Below are 25,687 nucleotides of genomic sequence, written 5' to 3' on the forward strand. Positions count from 1 at the left end.
GGATAGACTCCATACCTTCAATGAAAACCCATTGGATAGATCACACACCTTCGGCAACACCCAATTAGATAGAACGCATAACTCCAGTGAACACCCACCAGATAGAAACCCCATTAGAAATAAGTCATACCTCCAGTTAAGCATCACCACAGAGAACCCCCATTAGACAAAATAAAGATTTGAAGTGAAACCCCCTTGTATAGGATACGTACCTTCAGTAAACTGTTCAAGACTTTGGCCGCGTACCAAACTGTTGAAAGAATCTGCTACTGTAGACTTTTTTCTATACCTAGAGAAAAGAAGACGTTGTGAGTTATAACACAATCATAGCGGTAGATACGTGGCAGATGTAGACACTGATGCAAGGGCTCAATTATTTGTACCACATAATAACAAGGACAGGGGATATCCCTTATTTCCCAGTTGTTTGTGTGTTACTATGTGGGAGTGATACAGAACAAAACTGGTTAACATAATTCCTTATCTTCAGTGAGACACTTTTGCTCAGCAACTTGTAGTCTACAGATATCCCCAACAAGGCCCCAAACATTGCCACTGCGGAAAATCGTTCGTAATTTTTTTAAAAAGATTTTAACTGCTGCCAATCTTTAACGGGTGAATTTGGGGGTAACGACATATGTCGTATTACGGCACCTTCTAATACATGGTCAGGGGACAGGCTTTCGAGATGTTTTATACTGAGGGGAGAACTCAAGTGAGATCCAGTATCCCCATGGACCACCAGACATATTACCAATCATAGAGTGCAATGCTTACCAGTCATGGGGGAAGAGGCATTATTGCAGGGGCAGATTCCAAATATTTGCATCAGGTGTTTTTGCTACACAAAGACCACTGACATTCCTATCTGAAGTTTTTTGTTATCACAAAGACCACTGGGGAGAATTATATAACATGAAGATCCAGAATACCCCAACTTAAATACCTTATTTAGTTTGGTGCAAATCCATGCAACAGTTTTTGCCAAAATTGAGTCAGACAATGTCTGTCGGTCTATCTGGATCACTGGGATGCTTAAAAGATTAATTAACTCAAATGTAATTTATAAATTATAATTTAATTGGTGGAGCAACTTTTACTCTATAAGTAATTTGAAAGGTTCATCAATAAGTATGAATAGTAATAAAACTGAACACATGCGAAAAAACTAGGAGGCACAATAGCAAATCCATGAGGAACTAAAATGTATTTTTCTAAAAGAAAAAGATGATTTGAAAAACAAAGTTTCTGAACTGGTTTGCAAGCCTCTTCACAATTTACTATGCACAGCTGAAAAGCCTTTATTACACACGTATGTCTGAAAGCTACTTATGGACGTACTGCAGAGGGAACAGAAATCCAACACAGGATGTACGGGTCTGTGTGTACAGCTTAGCCACATGCCATGTCCAGAGCTCGTTTGGCTCGGCAAAAGGCCATGCCCTGGCTCTTGGGATAACCGAAGGCCACACCATGCAACCAGAGTACAATGTGCTCATCTGGAGATCTAGCCCTGTGGGGTTTGGGGATTGGAGGTCAGGTTTCAGCTACTCCCTGCTCCCAAGCCTGAAGAGCACCACAGAAGTCCAAACCCTTGCCCTGTGGACTCAGGAGTAAGAAGATGGGGCACAGAATGTAGCCCAATGACAGGTCCTATACCCAGAGGCTACTGGTCAAAACCAATGTCATCAATAGTGTCAAGAGTGAAATATGACGTGAAGTGACATGTGAGATCACTGATTTCTGTGATTCAAGATATCATCTGAAATTCATATGTGCGGTCATGAGATGTGCAATGGAGGGTTTGCTCACATATCTCACCATAACTGGTGAACGTCTGGTTTTCAGTTTGTCTATTATAATGACACTGGTCCTTTAACAGCTGTTTTGTCAAGATCATTTATAGTTTTTTATTACATTGATTATTATATGATCCTACTGGATAAGGGCAAAATATGGATTATGATCTTTCAGAACAATAATAAGAATTTATGTATTAGTATTTATGTAGCATCAATGTACCTAAAGAGTAACAGCACTGTACATTAAAGGAAGCATGGGAGATGATTCAAGAGACAATACATAATGTGTAATTTTATATATCTTCATTATGTATCTTTTAACATTACACAATTCCTTTATGTTGACCATTCTTACAATACATTTGAGGCACAGGGGATTAAGTGATTTGTCCAGAACTACACAATTTTAGGTCATATGCTAAAGGCAGGAACAGATCTACAAATTTCAAAGTCAGTAATTTACCCACCAAAGTACACGCTGTGAAAGTAAGGGCCCTATTAGAATAGGGCACTGGCAGCCACTGTTCCTAGCCGTAATGTTGCACTGTCATTGCTAATCAGCGCTCCATACTTCTTTGTGGGTCCAAGAACCTGCCTACATTAACCACCACCTCAACGTCCACCAACCGTCAAGAAACCTATTCTCCACTTCCCTATCACTCGCCCACATGCCCCACATCCACAGAAACAGAGGTGGAGGACACGCCTTCTCCTACATCGCAGCAAAAACCTGGAATAGTCTCCCATGCAGCTTCGGACCATCGCCTCACATCTTGAATTCAGAAGAGCCCTCAAGACCTGGCTGTTCGAATGAACCTTCCGAGACCTGCAAGCACCTGGATACTGTACCGGGTGATTGGCAGTGCTATATAAATCCTGATTGATTGATTGATTGTGGGTCAAAACAGGCCACAGACATATCACCGAACAGTGCATGCAAGCTGGCCTGGAATTTGTGTTTTAGGGTCAAGCTTCATTACATTACACTGCACTGTAGGAAGCATAAATGGCTATGAGAATGTTTACAAATGTAATATAAGCCTCCCACAGCAAGACACTAATTCCAGAACAGAACGTTTCTCAACTTTGAAAAGCATGGAAGCAGCTTTTAGATCTTGTTAATATAACTGGGTCTGGTCTGGTAGCACTCTGTCTGCTATAAAAATATACCAAAATGACTCTAGGGTACATTCAAAGAACTACCATTCATCCATGGGCAAAATGGTTAGTCGCACTTGATGCACTCTTTGGGTTATGACATAGACAAGGATGCCATCAGTCATACTTATGAAGCTACACAAGTCTAATGACATTCTGAATATCATCGATAGCTAACAATACAACAAAACTCACTCATTTATATCTTGGCAGCCCATCATCTCAATGCTGTGAAGTCATACAAGTCTTGATGCTTCGTAAGTTGGTGGACATAAGCATTTAGATACAGTTCAAGGATCCAATTATCTCTATTTAAATCCACCATTGTTTTGTCAATTATAGAATAATTTGGCACTTCCATTCGATTGCCTTGTTTTGAAAATTGCTTATTCACTCATACCCAATCCTCTCTCATTTACATACTTTCTTCCTGAGGAATATTGAGGAACTGACGAGTCTACCTCTGCAAATATGCCATATATTATGAAAGGAACCTTTGCTGACACAACCACGGCTGAAGACTTTCATGAATATAACTTTTCACAACTGGTAGCCAAATGGAGAAGTATTCGTTTGATACTTTAGATGTATTTATTTTGACAGAGAATGATAAGTGGTTCCATGATAATTAGGTATGTAGTGTAAAAGTATGGCAGTCTTAATTTTAAAATATCCCTGGTGAAACAGGAAGGTAAACCAAAGATTACCCACCTGCTAGATCTTGCGTGAACTCTCGCAAGGATTGCTAAATTTTCACAAGAACAACAGTGGCCATTTTTTTTCCACATGTGCTAAAGCTATATCCAGATAGACCTCAGGGTTTCACAACAGCAACAGGGATTGGATAAACCAAAGGATCTACATGGTAAACAATAAGCACACACAGATTATCCAATTTGGATATTTTTGTCACCAGTCAAGATTCTTTCACATATGGACACTGAATTAATTTCTAGAACAAAATGGAAGTAGGATCGGAGAATAGTGGTACGAACAGGATTGATTTGCATAAAGCACTCTTTCTTATGCGATGGGGTCGTTGCAAATGGTGAGATTAAAAAGCAATACTTTAAATTTATAAATGCAATGCATCAAATCTTAAATCTAGATATTCGGCATGTGTAAGCCATGGACAGAATTTACTAACAACCTGCTAAACTTAAAATCTTTGGATGAATACATGCTAGAGATGTGCGACTAAAGAGAACATACAAGTCTGACATTATTACAATACTAGGATTTGTTTTTAGGATATCTGCAAATATAATGTTAACATCTTTTTAACAGATGTTATAAAAACCTAATTCATAAGAAAAATGGAACCTGCTGATTAATGTTTGAAGAAATCTCAAAGCGCTATGGTCTTTGCTTGCAAACCTTTCTAAATGTATCATGCACGATTGTTCAAAATTTAAAACACCAGTATTCATTGATCACCCTAATATTAATATGATTTATTTATTGCACAAAAAGGATAGAGCTTTCTTTCTCAACTTTTACAGTGCCCATTACACAATTGTTCACAGGATATTGGAAAGAGGACAACAATTTAGGTATACAAAAGCTAGAGTGCACTAAAACATTACATGTAATATGCAAAAATGCCCCACTAATCTAGTTTCAACATGAGTGGTGTATAATGGATACTGATTACACTTGCTCATTCAATGAGAGACCTTTTCAATTTTTCAGGATTATTGACATCTGCACCTAAACCTTCCTTGCCTTGTCTGATAATACACAAGCTACCATGACTGGAAATTCAGAATAAGGTTTAGATGCATGTCGCACATTTGCATGAGGATAAGGTACTGCTACAGCATTCAATGAATAATCCGCAGAGATGCTACGAAGCAAAGAACCAGTCAGTTCAGGTGTGTGTGTTCCTCTGGTTTGGAGAGGGACTTTCATCACATTCCCAACAGACGCAGGCCTATTGGTCTTTCCATGGGCCTTTTTCATTCTCATGTCAGATAGTAAGGTGACGTGATCTTATTTATATGAGCAATGCAGCTCGCTTCATGCTTTCAACTCTTGCTACAAACAGGAAAAGAGGCTTTCTTAAAACTGCTTTCAAAATGAATACCTAGAGCAAAATATATACATAACCTTATAAGAATTTCTTAAAAGCTTCTCAAGTATTGACCATGATCTGTTTTTGTATTACAAAAATAAGTAATCCAATGTTTATTGACTAACGGACCTCTTGGCCAGTGAACCCAGGGCTCTGATCCTGGCCATCCCCTCACCAACTAATTTGATTGTGGTGAATCAGCAACAATTGTGCAATATACCAAGTAATGTTTCTGAGACTCTTTACGCCTATTATTAGAGCCTAGTAGCACTCACAACTTTGCTAGTGGATCCAGATGAACCTTGGAAAGATATATATATACGTTTCCTACTGGCAGTCGCCAGTAAGTAGTTGGAGGTAGGACTTGATTTCTATTAAAGAGCTATTTCTGCATCACGAAATTCAATCATTCCATAGAGCTACAGAAGTCCCACCTAAAAACTATGATGGACTGGTACATGTACCCCACTAAGATCAATAAAATATTCCCTAATTCATTTGATATTTGTTAGAGGGGCTGTGGACCTCTAGGTGATTTCCAACATATTTGGTGGGACTGTCCTGTGATACGACCTTTCTAGGAGGAAATTCTCACACAAATGAAAGATATGTTGGTGTACCCTATTCCGACCACTATGGCAACCGACAACGACACCATCAAAGTCATGAACACCATCCATTCTGGATCTCCGTCAGACCCATGCCCACAACATATCTTCAACGAAGCCAGCACTACCATCGCGCCCCATCTTCGGAAAGCCATCAACATCTCCTTCGAGACAGCAACCTTCCAGAAGAGCTGGAAGCACGCTGAGATCAGCGCCTTACTCAAAAAAACCAAGGCTGATCGCAAGGACCTCAAAAACTTCCGGACCATCTCCCTGTTCCCGGCGAAGGTCATTGAGAAGACAGTCAATAGACAACTGACCCGCTTCCTCGAGGAGAACTGCATCCTGGACCCATCCCAGTCCGGCTTCCGCAGCAACCACAGCACCGAAACTGCCTTCATCCCCGCCACCGATGACATCAGGGCCCTGCTGGACAACGGGGAAACCCCGGCCCTTATCCTCCTGGACATGTCAGCCGCCTTCGACGCAGTCTGCCACCGCACCCTACGCACACGCCTCCACGACGCTGGGATCAAAGACAAGGCTCTGGACTGGACCACCTCCTTCCTCTCTGGCAGAACCCAGACTCTGGAAATTGCTGTGCCTTGAAAGGATGGCGGATATATTCAGAGAGGATTATAAGAACTTTGAATATAGCTGTGGGCCATTGGTTGCCTTCTTTACAAGTGTATTACCGTTAGCAGTCTGCCCTACATCAGTCAGAGATATGCATCTTTTTAAATTTTAACCGACTTGACACCATGATTTGAAACCTTGCTGTAGTTGGATAGCCGCCACCAGTACTCGGTTGGGTGTGGGGGGTCCTTTGGTATTTCTTAATTCCTGGGAGTTATTTTGTGGAGACTTTCTTCCTCTGACGGACACCTTCCTCGTTGGAAGGTTTTGGGTTAACAACGTCACAAAAGAAAGGCGGCAGAATGGTATGTTTTACCTTGGGTAGGCCTACTCCCCGCCCTTGCTTTTGAAGAAACTGTACTTACTCCTTTAGGTTTCTTGGGATACGGGGGGTATACAGCTAGTTACGTATATCACTTTTTGATCTTCTTAAGATGCCACGCCTTCTACGCTTATCCAGATGCACTATTTGTCAGTTTGCATTGTAATCTGTGATAAAATGCTAATAAACATATTTTTGACAAAAAAAAGCTATTTCTGTGCCTATATCTTTGGCGTCGTTTGACGAACTTAATGACATTTTCAAAACTAATTTGACGCTCACTTCAGCTGCTGTTTTGAAACAGTGATCCGGCTACAGCCCAAACTGCTGAACTGAATTATACCATATTTGGCAAAAAGGTATCTCTTGGTCCAGAAAGCAGTTTTTAATAAATGGTGTAAATCCATTCAGTAGTTTCTGAGAAAGTTAAAAATTTCTCAGATTTACAGATGTGGGCGCGGTGGATCCACAAACCCTCCCGATCTTGTGCCAGAGATCTGATTGGCTGTCAACACTTCAAACCAGGAAGCATTGGCAACCATCTTGTGACTCGATTCAACTGAATGAGAAGAAAACAATTTTTTTTTAAAGAAAAAGGGTCAGGGTAGAAATATCCTGACCCCCTAAGCCTCTTGGATGGGTCCCAAATTATTTTATTTAAATGGGAGTTACGTTGGATCCGTGAATACTGCCGAAAACCTTTAAAAAATGAAGCACAGGTTGCTGGGCTTCTTTTAATTAGGCCCCTGTTGGGCCAGGTCCCAGTGGCAATTAAATAATGCGGGCCCCGGGGACCGCTACCTCCGTGGGGCTAATTGATTGAAATGTGGGGGGGGCTACGTAGCCCCAGGGGCCGCATCCTCCCCGTTGCTAATAGATACAAATGTAGGGGGTCATGCCCCCGCCCTGCTGCCCCGGGGACTGCCACCTTCCGGGGTACGCACTTTTCATTTTTTTCTAAGTGGGGGAGGCCCTATGGTCTCCCCTAGGCCCCGGGGACCACCACCTACCCGGGGCAAAAGTGATGAAAGCAATTGGCCTCCTTTACACAACCAGTCACTCATCCATACATTCACTGAGACACCTAATCACTACCTTATACAGTCAGTCACACACCCACTAAGTCATCCATACAGACACGAATACACCCACTGATTCACCAATACACCTTGGTATATATATCTAACACTCAAACTTTTTAAAAACACTCAGTCACTGGATGATGTCATCTCCGATGTCATTTGAGATGTCATCACTGATGTCACTGACCATGTCATGAGTGATGTAATATGTGAGGTCATAAGCAGTGCATCGCCCGGGCGCAAGTTATGGTAAACTCAGCCAACTAGAACGGCTGAATTTCTCTGGTTTTGTACGGGTAAAATCTGCCCTTAACCATAATGCCCCTGCAACCTTTGTTTTTTTAGTGAATTTCTAAGCATTTTTAAATGCTAACTCCTAAGTATATCGGCCCTGTAACCTTTGTTTTTTTCAGTGTATATATTATATATATATATACAAACTAGAGGAGTAGCTATGGGGGCTTGTTTTTCTTCCAGCCACTCTTGCCTCCACATGGGTTGGTGGGAGGAAAAGATACTAAAAAGAAACCATAGTGATGTAATGAACAATCACGTGGTTGCCTGGCTCAGGTATATAGATGATTTATTTATTTATTATCTGGCGGGGGACTGAAACAATGGCATGTGATTTTATAAAAGCGATCAATGTTAACAACTTAAACTTACGCTTCACAGCCACAATCAGTCAGCATTTTGGTTAACGTTTTAGACGTCGAGGTCTTTATACACAATCAACAAATTGAAACCAAGCTACACCGCAAAGACACCGCAGGCAATAGTGTATTACACGCTACCAGCCATCATCCTCAACATCTCATCCACAGTATACCATATGGAGAGATGTTGAGAATTAGACAGATTTGCAGCATAGATTTAGACTTGAGATATGCACAAGAACAAAGTAAACAACGCTTTCTAGTCAGAGATTACAGTGATAAAACTATAGACATTACTATCAAAAAAGCTATCAACCAGGACAGACAGATATTAACATCTAGTAGGATCCCGGAAGTAGTCAAGACCACCAACATACAGAAGCAGGAGACAAGACTATTACTAACATACAAGAAGCAACACAAAGCTCTGCGTAAAATAATTGACAAAAGTTGGATGGTAGTATGCAATGACCCCATAATAGGTAAAGATCTTCCTTGATATCCCAATATCGCATTTAGGAAAGGAGGATCCATGAGAGATGCCCTTGTTAAAAGTAGCCCAGAAATTAAACCTAGTGTCAATTGCCTAAATAAACGCAGTGGTTTTCATAAATGTAACAACTGCAGAGCATGCCAATATGGGCTCAACAAAACTGACTACAGTGTCCCTTTTCAAATAGAACTGATTAAAATCAACACATTTCTAACTGGCTGCACTAGGTTTGTGATATATGTGTTGGAGTGCTCTTGTGGGTTGCAATATGTGGGTAGCACCAAGTTGCAGGCCCACAAGAGAATATTGCAACACATGAGGGCAATCACCAACTCGGATGAGACATACCCTGTGGCTAGCCATTTCAGGGAAAGTCACAACAACAATTTAGACAACCTAAAATACTTCCGGATTGACAATCCCCAGCTCGAGACGATGGGGGAACCGAGAGGCTAAACTCCGAAAGTTAGAGACCAAGTACATTATTCGGTTAGATACAAAGACACCGAATGGTCATAACTCTAGCGAAGACTTTCATACATGCTTGTAGTTATTTAACTTACAGCATAGGTACTCCCACCACTATACGTAACATCTCAGATATTCTAACTTTTTGACATCAAGATCTGCTAATGGCTGTAACGGCACTATGCCTATATATACTTTTTAACACACATGCATCCTATATTCAGCACAATACACTTTTTACACTTTTACACTTTTTTATTTTAAGTCAGACACGTTGCAAGTGACATTATGTTGTACTGATAAAGCCTGTCAAAGCATTTTTTGTGAAGCGAATAACATCTTCCGTTCAGTAGGTGGCTTAAATTCTAATTACAACTTAAAGCTTATTGTAGTGAAAAGCCATAGGACTGAATTTTAGCAAGGGGATACTGGATTTTTTTAACCCAACTACAATAATGTATTAAACACGCATAGTATAACATTCAGGTTCCTTTTTTCAAGATACAAACATGTATTTTTACAGGATGATGTTACCATGTTATTTATTTGTATTTATATATTTATTGTCTCCAAAAAATGAGGTACCATGCTGATGTCAGTATTTATACTTGCGATATTTGCACAAACATTTTAGTATTTATACTTGCGAACTTTGCACAAATATATGCAAAATTTGCACAAATAATATATTTTGCACACAAGTATTTCTTCAATGTCTATTGCAATGGTTTGAACCCATGTGTGTTAGTACTGGCACTTTAAATGTAATGTAATTCTTCTAAGACGCGTCATGTGATCAAGGTCTTGAGAGACCGAAACGCGTCATGGCAGTCATGTTGTTGGAGAAGGCAGAATAAAATTTGGATTACAGCACCTTACTTGTGGTCCGCTCTTCGTTCTTTTCCTATGGAAGGGAAGCGTTCACAAACGGAGGAATTGGTGATAAATATATATATAAATATATATATACATATACATGTATATTGTATTGTATTGTATTGTGTTTGCATTTATATAGCGCTTGTTATCCCTGATGGGGTGTTGAAGCACTTTTTCGGCGAGTAGCACGCTACTCCGGAACCCATAAAGGATTAGTGTAGTGAAATATGCAAGTAATTTGAATGGTGGATAGGTTAGTCAATTATTTGATTGAGAAGGATAGCGGAGGGATAGAAGAGGGGAAAAGGTTTGCATTTATATAGCGCTTGTTACCCCTGATCGGGTGGTGAAGCACTTTTTTGGGCGAGTAGCAAGATACTCAGGAACCCTAGTGTTGAATTAGAATAGTGAAAAATGAAATGAAAGTAATTTGAGTGGTGGATATGTTAGTCATTTATTTGGATTGAGAAGGGTAGTGGATGGATAGGAGAGGGAAAAAGTTTTGCATTTATATAGTGTTTGCTGCAACTGATGAGGTGTTGAAGTGCTTTTTCGGTGAGTAGCACATTACTCTGGCACCCATAGAGGATTAGTGTTAATATATATATATATATATATATATATATATATATAGAGATAGATAGATAGATAGATAGATAGATAGATAGATATGTCAATCTATGTATATATTTAGAGTGAGAAGCAAACAGATATGAAGAGAGCTACAGTTTCAATTTATAGGTGAGTCGCTCACTGTGCTAGCACAATTACATTTCATTCTAGTATTTATCACACACTCAGTACAAAAGTGAATGAATAGCCATGTATATTACTACAAGAAGCAAATCAATTCTACGTGAATAACTACCTGTGCAGTATAACTGCTGCCATCCTTCCATGAGCTGAGGAAATGTGAGCATGAATCAGATTTACCAGTTGTGCAAAACTACCCTACACTCTTTCGATATACAATTTTTGTCAAGTAAATTATGCAATGAAATACTGCAATAATCAGAGCAGTTTGTCAGCTCAGATTAGGGGAAAGCATAATGTATTACTGTGCTATCCCCCACTTCAAGGTGCAGAACTTTGAATGGGGTACTAATGCCACAACTGGTAAATAGTGCACCTGACAGTATTGGTTGTAACCGGGCACAGCATTACCTTGCAAAATACTGGGCACTCAGTAACTAGCACCTCATTTGTCCACTGCGTATAATGATTTAGTAAGGTGTTTTGGCAAAGGCAAAAAGGGTCAGACTTAGCAACTTTGAAATCACATACTCTGCGATTTGCAAAATTGCAGGTTTTGTAACTGCAAACTGGCTGCTTCAAATATATGAAACTCATTTTATGAGTCAGGTAAGTGTTCATGGCTCATAAAATGCGTTTTGTGATCCATACTCAATCGCAAGTGAAGTGGCGTAAAAGAGGAACCCTTCCAAACTGCAATTAGGTATGCAACGTGTCAGTGCTTTATGGTTACGGTTGCAAACCATTGTTCAGTTATCAACACCTCAATAGAGGTCTGTGAAGGAGAGGTTGTCCCTCTGAATTTTGTTGGCAGTGTCAGGAGGGATGGGCTAATGTTTGTCCAAAGTATTTTTTTAATTGTACTGAGCACAGGCAGTTTTAAAAGCAGAAAAAGTGGTCCATTTTGAACTGGAAACACAGCGATGGCCTGCTGTCCTTGCAAGCTACCATTATGGTTGTTAATATTCCTTAGGCAGGTCGTTCTGAGGGCCCCCGAGAATTGTGAATTTGAGAATCGAACTAATACTACATAGGTTGGTTCACAAAATCAAATGTTCGTTGCAAAAAGTCTGTGCACTATTTGTCACCAGTATCATAGTGCATCTGGTCAGAAATCCCACTGCTCCCTTAGATTCTGTGGTACAGTTGTTGTGATTCAATGAAGTACTTCATGTGCCCTTTGAAATTAATGACAATCTTGTGACCAAGAATAGATAAACAACATCCAACATGCACAAACAACAACTTCAAAAGCAAACACTCCCTTTAGTTCTCGATTGCACATCCAAATTGCATAACAGTTTTTAAAAACAGTAGCAACCCTGATAAACAGTTCTGATTTTTAGAATAAGAGGTGCTAGCAGTCCTCACTGTTCGTCTCCTTCTGCGAAGTCCATTTGTAAATCATTTCATTTGTGATGTGCAATTTGTTAACATAAACAAATGTTTCCCAACCAAGTATATTTTGTATGTGTGAATGCCTACATTGTTTGAAGGTTGTGCATGTATCAATCTTCATTTGAGGGGGTTCATCCCTCAGTGGCGCTGGGCATTAATGATCTCATAACTGCATACAACTGCGCCTTACAATAGGTCACAACAGACCACATCCTACAAAACCCACTGGACAGAACCTTGAGCAACCTCCAACACAGCTGCTCTGAGAGTCCACATAGCTGGGTAGCGCTCAGTGATCTCGAACACATACTTCAAGCCGGACAAGGCACATGCCAATCCTCGAGATGGCCTATACTCGAACGTGCACAACCTGCAGCTACACACACCGAACAACACAAACTGCTCAAATGGACCTAAAAGCAGATACATCCTGGAGGGAAGAATATTAGCCACAGCCACACCACTGATTATACGACTCAAAGTGTCAGGAAACTGACTCCGGCTTGTGACATCATCATCAAGACTAGGGTGTGAAGGCCCTTGAGCCCCACCAGCGCTGCAAGACCAGTGGCCACACTAAGGCAAAATGGTGCTGTGCTAATTTAGATCAGCATAACATTAAGAATAATATAAAAGCATTTTCAAATATATACACCTCCAAAAACCCGTCCAGTTCTTTTATTAGTAATGGGTTTACTTTGACTATCATGAGTAGATAATCAGAAAATAGCATTTTAAACGTCTTTGCTGGAAACTAAAAGCAGTAGACCGAGAAATGGCACATGCATCACATTACAAGAATCACACAGGATGTGACCACAAACTCCTTTGAAGATCTAGTGTGGAAGCAGTCCCAGTCTTGCTTTCAGAAGTTTGCTTCTTAATTTTGTACCAGGAGATTTTCACATACACTTGTAACATTATTTTTGGGTCTCTTAAGTGATGGTGGCAAAAAGTTGCTTTTTATTTTGATTAGCCACTTAGGGACAGATATAAAAAGCACTGGTGTTAAAATAATGGTTGCAATTTTCCGCCAGTAATTTTGTGACCAGTGTCATATTTTGCAAACCAACCGATGCACTAAAAGGTCGATTCGCAAAATGTAGATGCCTAGTGAGTCACAAAATGACCGACCTACCTCATGCATATTATTGAGTTAGGTCGCAAATTCCAACCCACTAGGAATTACAGTCATCACAGGGATGGTGGCCAGCTGATGTCAGCAGACCATCATGTCTGTGAATGCCTTTATCTAAAGCATATTTTTAAATGCAACCGATTTTCCATAAAGGAAAACTTAAAAATATAAAAGTTTAAGTTACATTTTTAAGAGTAGGCAGTGTTGTATAGGACCACTGCCTAATTTTAAAAAGGTTTGTGCCAACATTTACAAAGGGGGAGAGGTCTCTTAAAGGACCCCTTCCATTGGCAAATGGGTTACCACTACATGTTTATAGTTAGTAAAGTATTACTGTTTTGGCTTGATTTCGGGTACATGCAATTCCAATTCAGTGTCAGTGTCTGGGTATGCTCATCTTCTACCGGGGGGGGGGGGGGGAGGGGGGGGAAGGCTTCTTAATTCTGATTGTATACTGGCTGGGATCTGAAGTAAAGTAAGAAAAAGTTCATATGACCTCCAACTCCTAGTGTTGTCTTTTTATTGTGTCTGCTGGGCTATGACAACAGACGCACTCTTGACGAAAGGGAGTACTGAACCCTTTGGGGAGGTCTTCGAATACTTTCTGGACCACTCCCTTCCTCAATCAAAATGTACTTGGAAATGAAACAAAGTTGGATGCTTTGTGTTCCATTGTTATACTCATTATCCAGACAGGGAATGTTAATCCACATTCTAAAGTCCAGGAACTGGTTTGGGATGGTTCTTTTCCAATTTTCATTTTCTGGCTGTGGTGCAGATACAGCCTTTGTGCAAGGGGTTTATTCTCACAGCAGGTAGTGATGATGCTGACCCCAACAGAACTATCCAAAAAATAGGTACGTTGAAGTGTGAAGACTTTGCACATCGCTTTCATAAGCCTTCCTTTGGTAGCAATTATAAAAAGAGAAATCTGTCATGCCTGGCCTTGAGACTCCCTCATCCTTAACAGAATTTGCTGATTTACCCTCATTCCCCTACCATCAATCAAAAAGGACTAATCATCAATTCCCTAATATCAGTCTACATAGAATTTTTAAGGTTAGCTCCGTCACCATCCCCCCCCTCCTTCATTATCCGGGACGCCTCCATTCAGATCTAGGAAGGCAAGAAATACACTTCCACTGTCTGGAGAAGTTGTATTCGATCCTATATTTTGCGCCAAGAGGAGCTATCCAAAATGAATCCCAGCAATCAAAATATCACAACAACACAAAGCCAAGCTACCATTTATATGTCACAACCACTTACTCAACAGGAACACAAAATGGTAATGTTGGGCCTAAGTGTCACATTTAATCAGAACTTAATACAAGAAAGCTGCACTCCTCCTGAACCAGAAAAAGGCCTCTTCAGTGTTCTAAATCCACAAAAATCATCATACTGCCACTACTGCTTCATAACAACAGGCTAGGAGCCTATGTCAAAACACGGGGCCTGGAATCACAAAACAGATTCCAGGCCTTGGAATCATCATGGTCAACCCGAGGCCTAAGCATAAACACTGGGCCAACAAAAAGTCAGGATACCCGTTTTACATGTATCCGGGTCACTCAGGGCATGGGTGTGTGTCAATTTGCCGTGCTTGGGGCACTACCGTCTGAACACTTCTGCCTAATTATCTATCCATTAAATGGTCTAATATTTTTCCTGTTTTAATGTATTTGAAATAGTAACTTTTCCTTCTGTTCCCCTATTTATTAATGTATTCATATTTGTTTTTTCTTTTTTCCTACAGCGCCCCTCCCTCCATCAGGCTAGGCTATATTAAAGAAGTGTATTAGTAAATTCATATTTGTAACAGACTACAAACACAAAACAAACACAAAACAGACACATGAAATCTGAACAAGATCTTAAGGTGCTGCTAAAAGAAAAAGGAATTTACTCTTATACATCCTATTTTAATCACAATATAATGCTTTCAGAAAGAAAATCTAAAAAAATACGTACTTCTGGCATACGGCTTGAGCTTCCTTCATCGTGTTTCCAGCATGGAGTATATCGTGAGGGTCGAAAGTCATCATTGCTTGCATTTCCAACATGGTGGCGTATGTCAGTGCATGATACATACTGTCCTTGGCTCTGCAGACAAGAGAAAGATTATTATTTGCAGGATTGTCAGCACTGTAATAAGATTGTTTTTGCACTTGACGCCATATTTTGGAGTAAAACGCTTGTGATTAATTGAACCTGGAGACACAGACCCTTAGAGAGATCGTTCACTCAAACACAATATAAATTCCGTCTTGAAGATAATTTTGGTCTGAATGAGAAGGGAAAGCAAATTGGTTCCTGCCCCTCTTGGGTGGAGTGAGAAACACTTATGTTTTGAGTGCATTCAGAAGCCAATTAAAACCAGTCATTCAGTCAGGGTTTCTAACTATGGTTGTGAGTCGATATCTTTGGTAGGATACAACTTCTACTTAGATAACGACTCACAAGGCCATTTGAGTGTGTGCGTTTAAGTAACAAGGCCAAATGTCTTGATTTACTCTTGGAAATACAAATTTTGTATTCACACTTGCACGAATCTATTCACTCACACATAATGATACCTCCGTATGGTGTAATATTCCATAGGAGTAAATCGGTTCCCAGGAGTGGTGAGTGGGCGTTAAATGATCCGCTCGCTCCTCATGCACTACTTGTAATGTAAAACAAACCTGCAAGGTATTTTTAGATGGAACCTAAAAATAGATATTAATTTTGCTAGGACAAAAAAAAGATTTTGCATATATTTATAAAGTGATTTGATTTTTAATAATTGACAGAATTTAAATATTACCTACAAACTTTAGAAATCTTCCGAAACACCTCTTGTGGAAGAACTTTATCACCCCCAAAAAAAATTGTGGCATAATTTGCCCTTTTAAAAGTAAGTTTTGCTTGAGTTTTTTTTTCAATTAAACCCATGTTCTCGTTTTTTTCCCAGTTTAAACTTAGCAAACTTTGCAAAGGTTTCAGAGTTTCGAAAAAACGTCAAACATTTTTTAACCTAGCATGTTTTGTCAGTTCGATTGGAATTATTTTTTTTAGTACTGCCAACATGCTTTCCACCAGAAGCCTAGCAGGCTTTATTGATCAATGTGTTATCCAATTAAAAGCACTGAGTGACATGTTGGCAGTAACATGAATCTGAATAGCACATTACCAAAACGGCAGAGTCTATAAGATAAATCTCACCAGGATAGATAGACCAAAGATTCAACATATGATCACCCAGGAGAGTGGTGTATGATAGAAGCAGTCAAAAAGCTCAAAACGAGTAAATAGTGTTTTTTTCAACTGAGCTGCTGTTTCTGACCTGAAAGAAATAAATTACTAGGGATCCTATTCAAAAAGAGCAACTAAAAAAAATGGTAAAGTCGATGCTGAGCAACTCTTAAGATCTGAGGATTTACTTGTGGAAATCGCCCACTTATTTCTAATTTCACAGACTGCATTTCAAATGCAAAAACAACAGTTGATAGACAGAATGCAGAACAATGTCATACATTCACCCCAGTACAGAGATCTGGGCCTAAATCCATAGTTTTTTGCTCACCACACCACCCCAGTTCAGACATGGCCATATGCAAATCAGCCTTGACACTGCGCCTCATGGGAACAGTCCAGCCAGAACTGCCAAGCCATGTCTTCCCTGGACTGGAATCAAGCATCCTAGGACCGGTTTTTGGCTATCAGCCGTCTTCTGCCAGGATAGCTTGACTCCAGTGGCGTGGAGAGCACGGGACTCACGTCTGAGCATACCCGTCCCACTCGGGTGACAAATGCAAAAACAACATTTGATTGACAGAATGCAGAACAATGTCATACATTCATCCCAGTACAGAGATCTGGGCCTAAATCCATCGTTTTTTTGCTTACTACACCGTCCCAGTTCAGACATGGCCATATGCAAATCTGCCTTGACCCTGTACCTCATGTAAACAGTCCAGCCAGAACTGCCAAGCCATGTCTTCCCTGGACTGGAATCAAGAATCCTAGGACCGGTTTCTGGCTATCAGCCGTCTTCAGCCAGGATAGCTAGACTCCAGTGGCTTGGAGAGCACGGGACCCTGTGCCCCATGGGCTTGGGCTGCTTTGTGCAATAAGCTGTGGACCTTGTAATTCTGATGTGGCTGTAACTCCTGTTATGAACGAGGAAGATAGCTTAAAAGCTTAAACAGATACAGATATGGCGACGTACAGTGGTGGAAGCTATATAATAGGGGTGGAGGGGAAGAGACGGTGGGGTGATAAATGAAAAAAATGAACCATAAAAACACTTACCTGCAGGCCGGCCGGTTGCCGCCTCTCGGTCCTCTTCGGCTCCTCGACAGCGGGAACCAGGAAGCACCCTGGCTCCTGACTACCCTAGCCAATCACAGTGCTGCCTTACAGCGGCGTTGTGATTCGTCTGAGTGCCGTAGTTCGGCGCTCAGGTGGGTAATGGGAGCCTGAGCATGTTCTCCACCCAGGCTGTAATGCAGCCTGGTTGGAGAACATGCAAAGGGTGCATAAAGGTTTGGAGAGCCGGCCAACTGTCATGCACACTTTGCAGTGTGCAAACCACTCCTCTCCTTGCCCCTGCTCTGGCAGCCCAGCCATGCACCAGGAAACAGAAAACTAAAATTAGAACAGCATTGGTTATTATCATTTTAGTTTTCCTTTAACTACTGCTCGCTGAACAGTGGGTGATGCCCGGCTGGCGATGTACCCGCAAATAGTTAATGCGCTTTTTGCATAATATGTAGCTCACAGGTGTGAATCCTAGTAAGAGAGCTAAGGAGGTTCATGCATTTGTCGCACAAATTTAGTTGTTCGCTCGAAGTCAGACATTCTGGTAAGTTAGATGATCACATCGTGCACCTACTAAAATGAACTGCATGCAATGCCCGTGTAATTTATATCTTTTTTTAACTCTTTATTAAACATGCTCATCACATAGTACAAAATCTGAAAGTGCAAAGCAGGCACCTGAATATAACATGACATAGCTAATGCATCTGGAGGGTATCTTGCCACGTTCACATGATACAGTGGATCAATACAAATGGTGGAATGCGGTATTTATTTATTTTATTTGAGAAGTTTTACATAGTGCTGGCTAAACCCGGAGGTATCAGAGCGCTTTACATGAGGATCAGCGAGTTACAGGTTACATAGTAACTTCAATTAAATCAAAGAATCACGGAGGGAGGAAGAGAGGGAACGAAGGAAACACAATGTTGAAACGAGGAGGACAATGTTAGATTACCGGCTGGGTAGGTGGCGGCCGAGGGGGTGAAACCAGGGCCAGACTCCTCTATAGCTGCATAGGACAGCTCCACCGGGCATCGGCAAAGGTTACTCGTGCACCGAGGTCAGTACAAACAGTTTTGGTATCGGCCCAGGGGGCATCGTCAAAGTTCCATTAAAGTTCCACCGGGCATGGGCCATGTTGATCCGGCGCCGTGGTGTGTATAATGTTCAGGGTTTCAGTCCGGGGGGCTTTGTCAAAGATCAATTGGCAGCACCCATCCCAGAGTTACTGGGAAGCTAAGACTTACTGTGGAGTTGCAGGACTTAACAATTGTACAATTCCTGATCGCACTCTCGAGGGGTGGAGTCTGTCTCCGATCTTCCTGTTAAGACTATGTGTAGTTGTGGTTCTCCCCCTTCTATTTCCGCCACGGGTCCCACACCTTCTCCCACTTCCTGGGGCAACTTCTGCTACAGTAGTATACCTCCCCTGCCTGCTGACTCCAATATAAGTCCTTTTCGCACTCCAGAATTGACAGCAGGTGTGAGGCCTCCCACCGTCTCGCAATGTTGCGTTTGGCCACCCCCGCCGCCAGTGTCAACCACAATTTACTTTGTGTGGGCCAGACCTCCTCCCCACTTTGCCTCTTTCGGAACTTTAACCGAGAGTGCTTCCGATATCACTGTAGTCACTCTACCCCAGAACTCCTGTATAATAGGGCATTCCCAAAGAATGTGGTAGAAGGAGCCAATCTGTCCACACTCACTCATGCATTGTGACGTGTCTATTGCCCCCATTGTATACATCCGGGTGCACGGAGAGTAAACTCTGTGTAAGAACTTAAGCTGTATCAGCCGAAATCTGGCACGGACTGCTATGACTCGAGGCCCCCAGAGTGCCTCCACCCATTCCTCTTCCTCCAGGTTCCCCAGATCATCACTTCAGGCCCTCCGTATAGGGCCTAGGGAGTTGTTCAGCAGTTTCTGATATATCACTGACACTCCCAACTGTGGAACGGGGTCTGCAAAACAGGGTCTACAAGCAAAGCCGTGCCGTCCTGAATATGCACACGGAGAGCATGCCTAGGTGATAATATTGAAATACTTGGGTGGCAGCAAAGAACATATTCTTGCCTCAGTGTGCAAAGGTAATAAAAACAACATCCCTCCACACATCTCCTAGGTGTTCAATTTTTATGAACGCCCAGTGTGTGAACCCCTGTAGGTTGGTAACCTCTGTCAAGCGGGTGGTATGCCAGCGGGGGTCATGGCCGTCAATCTATTCCGCCACCCCAGATAAGTCTCGGCCTCCGGCCAGCACTCAACAACCATGGCTGTGGAGAAGTGTGGCTCAATGATTAGAGCGGCAGACCCTGATGCAGAGGTCTAGCCCGGGACCAGGGTTCAATTCCCCTATGCAACTCTGGGCAATAGCTTGCTTAATCTCCACAACGGCCCCCACAACGCTAAGGATGCCTGGCATCCACCTTGGGGGTGCCCAGGAGTGGACGCCTCACAGGGAAAGCCAGGATGGGTTCCACAGCGGTATTCGTACAAGCGCCTTGAGACCCTTGTGGGTGAGTAGTGCGCTATACAAGTATCAATTTACATTTAGATTACATTTACATGGCTGTGTGTCTTGGAAGGGTTGTCCTCGTTCAGTGAGTGTAGAGGATAGTCTCAAAGTTGCTGGACGGCATCATGACTCTATCCACCCTTTAGGCTGGTTCCTCCCAGCTTGAGTCAACCCAGTCATTGATCACCAGCAATTGCAAGGCCCAATAGTATTCTCTAACATCTGGGATCGCCAAGCCCCCATCATATACTCCCCTCTGCAGTTTGCACAGCGCTATGCGTGGAGCACCGCCTTACCACAGTATCAGTTGGAGCTCTTGTTCAATTTGCTTAAAGAAGCCCGGGTTTATGGAATAGGGTGTATTCTGTAGGTCATTTCAGAAACATGGTAAGGACATCATTTTATATAGGGCCACCCTAACCATCAGAGATAGGGCAAGGGTGCGCTTGTGTGCCACATCAGTCCAAAACAGGTCTAATTGCAGGGTAAGGTTTCGTTTAAAAAATAGCCGCTGATCCCGGGTTATGAAAATTCTGAGTTATTTAAAGCCTACCATTTCAATCAGGGAAGCACAGCTCTCCAAGAGTCTCGTAGGAGGACCTGACAGGGGAAAGACCAATGACTTATTCCAATTGGTTCTGTAGCCGAAGTAGATGCCAAAAATTTCGAAGCTGTGAAAAATCCTAGCTATTGAGGGATATGGCCTAGAAACATAAGTAGTATATGAAAGGAGATTTGTTCCTTCTAACCGCTCGCCAATGGAATCCCCCATATAAGAAGGTCTACTTGGATCCAAGATGCCAAATGTTCCAGCGCCAGGGTGAATATCAAGGGTGACAGCGGGCATCCCTGTCGAGTGCCCCTCCCCAGCAGGAAAGGCTGCAACAGCGTCTCGTTCACGCTCATCCTGCCCATGGTTGCCTGATAAAGCAGCTCGACCCACCCACGGAAGTTTGGGCCAAATCCCAACTTGGACAAGGCGGCAAACAGATACGAGCGCTCTATACTGTTGAACTCTATTGCGGCATCTAGGGCCATCAACACTGCCTGGGGTGACTGAGACCTGCCTATTAGATGTAGAACAACGCACAGCCTCCGCAGTGGAGTCGAATACTTCTGTGTGGCATAAAGCCGGACTAATCCAAATGAATGAGCGAAGATAGAATGGGGGTGAATCAGAGTGCCAATACCTTGGCCAGTACCTTTGTCTCAACTTTCAGGAGAGATATCAGAATATAAGAGCTGCAGTCACCTGGAGGCTTTCCCGCCTTATGGATCACTACAATTGTGGCAGTTTGTTGGTCTTCATATAGGCGACCCGTGAAATATTACTAGCATATGTTTATATCCTTACACAGCAGGTGTCCTAAGAAACCTGCAATCCCTTTGTAGATAGGCATCTTTAAACAGTGAATATGCCTGATTCACATATATATTTTCGGACACAAGTGTACATTTACGGTGACGCATGTCTCCATTTACACCTGCCAGACACTCACAAAAAGATTCCTGGTAAATATCAATGGATTTACAAATTGGGAGCTGGAAGTTTCAGGCCGATTCACAAGGGCATATAAGAGTAAAAAAAAAGTGCTCCCATAGTACACATTCCATTTCCATAATTAGTTTATGAATTATCTCAGATGTATTGCAGATGGAAGGGTGTTGGTGTGTGTGATGCAGGGACTGGGTTCAACAGTGTTTGAGGTGCAAAATCCTGGGCAAGAAATAATTTTCTGAAGGCTGATGTGATTGCTCGGAGAAAATGGAAGAAATGGCCAGAAAGGGAACATTGCTTCATTCCTGAACATACACATTTGAAAACCGATCAGTTTCTGTGTTTGGCAACAGTTTGAATTATCAGGCAAAAATTGTTTTAGTTGGAAATAAAACTAAAACGTGTAGCGCATATCTAGAAACAGAATTCTGTAGAATTGGCTGTTGTGTATAACACAGGAGATGCACAACTCCCCACTGTTCCAATGTTTTCTAATCACACTTTTCTAGTTCAAGCGCCCTTAATAATGGAGTCTCGTGTAGGCAGTTCTGTGGCCAGGACAGAGGCCCTATTGCAGATGTGTCCTTGGGTGCAAAAGGTATTTTGCCTATTTTGTGCCCCCGCAGCACTTCCATATTACACAAGATATGCAGAGTCATGTACTTTTTCTGTAATATTGATCGAGAAAGTGCATTTTTTCAGTCTGCATAAGCCTAAACTGGCATTACCTTATTTACATGAGGCCTGTCCCCTTGTAATAAGAAATTATTTTTGCCCCCGACACCGCTCCCTATCCAAATACAGGCGCAGGGGGAAAACAGGCCGACAGAAGGCACACCGAATGTATGTCCTACATGAAGTGGTAAGTCGGTGAACACACGCGGCTGCCCCTTGTGTTGGGTGACCAGGGCCCTCCGGACTCTCCAGGTTTCCCCACAACCCGCGACCAGCAATTACACACAGATACCACCTGCAAAGGTATTTCCAGCACCCCTTCTTAAGAGAATATTGAGGGTCTCGCTGGACATCTCCAGAGGTTATACCACAGAGTTTTACAGCTGGGCACCACAAGGTGTTTCAGAGCATGGAGAGATTATGTATGACTTTACTGCACTTTAGTTTACGTACCCTTTACTAAGAAGAGGGACGTTGAACGATGGACCACAGAAATCCAGTGGGGGCCTGTATACCTTTCCTCCTTTATTTTCACTTGAACACTTTGCAGAGTGACTGAGAGTATAGGTCCTGATGAATGCCTGTTGGCAGAAACATGTTGACCACATGAATGAGGGGTATATCTGCTGAAAACCCTAAATATTCTCTTGTCTTTTAACCTGGTCACTGTGATCACCTAGTAAACTTTCAGTGATCACAGCAACTGCACTCTGCCCCTCACTTCTCCAATATATTTGCTCATCTTGTTAACAAAACACCTCTGTTCCTTCCCCTTTGGAGAGTTGTAGCCCACACCTTGGTGTGAGGAGGAAACCCAAATGATGAAGCATTTCACCTAATGGTGAGTGAGGGTTCTTGCGCAGAGGGAAGTCTCCCCTCCCTTCTCTTTATAAGTTCTCACGTTGTGCTCCTTTTTCTTTTCTCATCTTTTTCTTCTTGTCCTTTGACATTTAGCTGGAGGTACTTCTGTGACTAAGTAGTTGCTCTGTCTGTGACCTCACCCCTCTACCTTCCACAGTACCCTCTGCTGCGCCAAGAATAAACACTGATCACAGGCAATCACTTACAAAAACATATAAATCAGTGCTTATGGCCTGATAAGCAACATGCAGCTGGTGCAGGGCAGGCTAGGCCCCGTTGCCACTGCACCAACTGCACTCTTAGTAGATACACCACCACCAATACCACTACCACCACCACCACCACCAATACCACCGTCAATACCACCACCAATACCACCACCAATACCAATTCCACCACCAATAACACCACCCCAATACCACTACCACCACCCCCATACCAACAACACCAACACCACCACCAATATCACCACCACCAATACCAACACCAATACCACCAACACCACCCCCAATACCACCACCACCAATACCGCCACCATCAATACCACTACCAACAATACAACCACCACTCCCAAGACCACCAATACCATGACCAATACCGCCATGAATACCACCACCACAAATATCACCACCACAAATACCACCACCAATACCAATACCACCACCTCCACCACCACCACAAATACCACCACCACTACCATCAGGACTACCACCAATACCACCACCACCACCACTAATACCACCACCACCAATGCCAATTCCACCACCAATAACACCACCCCAGTACCACTACCACCACACCCATACCAACAACACCAATACCACCAACAATATCACCACCAATACCAACACCAATACCACCAACACCACCACCAATACCACCACCACCAATACAGCCACCATCGATACCACTACGAACAATACAACCACCACTCCCAAGATCACGAATACCATGACCAATACCACCACGAATACCACCACCACCAATATCACCATCACAAATACCACCACCATTACCACCACCAATACCACCACCTCTAATGCCACCACCACTACCAATACCACCACCAATACCACCACCACCAATACTCCACCACCAATACCCCACCACCAATACCAGTACCACCACCACCAATACCATCACCAACACCACCACCACCAATACCACCAACACCAATACCGCCACCGCCACCACCAATCAATCAAATTATCTTTATTCGGTTGTTGAATGAGTATAACAACCATAAAAGCACACTTGTTAAAAATACATACAGGTATATATACACAAATTTCATTACCATGATACATACTAAAAACATCAGATAATTACGGTGAGGCAAGAATTGATTTGCGTAATCTAAAAACTTTTTTTTTTAAAGTAGAAACAGATGCAATTGTTAAAATAGTATCTAATTTCTGGATAGCTAAAAAGGCAGGGCGACACTGATTAAAACCCATTATCTTCAATAAAGGCACAATCCATCTTTTCCTCTGCATTTCATAAAACTTACAAAATAGCAAAATGTGCATATCCGATTGATTAGACAGATCGTCACAGGGACATTTACTAAGTTCCTTTGTCCAATCATTCATTTTGGGGAAACTAAGAAATCTTTGGGGAAACTAAGAAATCTAAATAAAATGTTTAATCTAAAACATATCAGCAAAAACTTATCAAATTGTTTCATGTGCAGTTTAACATAGGGCTGGATATCATTTGTTATCGTTAGAAGTTGGTGCGCAACCACTGTACTTTTCCTCGTTTCAATGCAACATCTTTGATCATCCAGGTATTCAAAACAAAGTTTTTTCAATTCTCTCCTGGAGACATGAGACATAAGTAGTGGATCGTCAAAGTAATCTCGACGGCCTATGTCATTGAGAAACTTCTTTACATACGCCAACCACCTTATTTTTCTGGCGTTATCTAGATTCATCGCGTCTCTCAATATTAGTTGATCAAAAGCACACTCCTCCGTAGTCCAAACCCTGTGCCACAATAAAACTGGTTGGACTTTAATCACATCTTCAATGTAAGGTTGATCCAATTCTGAGTGGCATATATATGTAGACACACTATCTGGAACTGATAAAAGATATCTCAAAAAACAATTTTCTGCCATCTGTAAAAATTTGACATTTGCGTACCCCCAAATTCCTGCACCATATGTTGCAATTGCAACACAAGTTGCTCTACATACAATTAAAAGCTCCCCAATTGTTTTTTTGCCCATCTTCCTGCCAACATTTGTGAGGGCCATTATAGATTTGCAGAACAACAACCTTTGTGTCTTTATTGTTGTGTTCCATAGGCAAGTTTGGTCAAACAGTATGCCCAAATAGGGAAAAGTTGAAGTGAATTCCAGG

The 25,687-nt window shown here is 42.0% G+C and overlaps 1 protein-coding gene across 2 annotated transcripts in view; it reads right to left on the reverse strand.

Annotated features, from left to right (window-relative positions):
* TTC39A (tetratricopeptide repeat domain 39A) overlaps window positions 1–25,687 on the reverse strand; it is a 668,968-nt gene that overhangs the window by 144,199 nt on the left and 499,082 nt on the right. For both annotated transcript variants that reach the window (XM_086952421.1, XM_086952420.1), the window contains exons 3-4: window positions 15,439–15,570; window positions 213–289 (exon numbers count right to left, since the gene is read on the reverse strand). In XM_086952421.1, the coding sequence (XP_086808547.1) occupies window positions 213–289; window positions 15,439–15,570 (209 nt within the window). The remainder of the gene's footprint in view (window positions 1–212; window positions 290–15,438; window positions 15,571–25,687) is intronic.

Source organism: Lissotriton vulgaris, chromosome 1_1 (assembly GCF_964263255.1).
Source record: "Lissotriton vulgaris chromosome 1_1, aLisVul1.2, whole genome shotgun sequence".
Taxonomy (NCBI): domain Eukaryota; kingdom Metazoa; phylum Chordata; class Amphibia; order Caudata; family Salamandridae; genus Lissotriton; species Lissotriton vulgaris.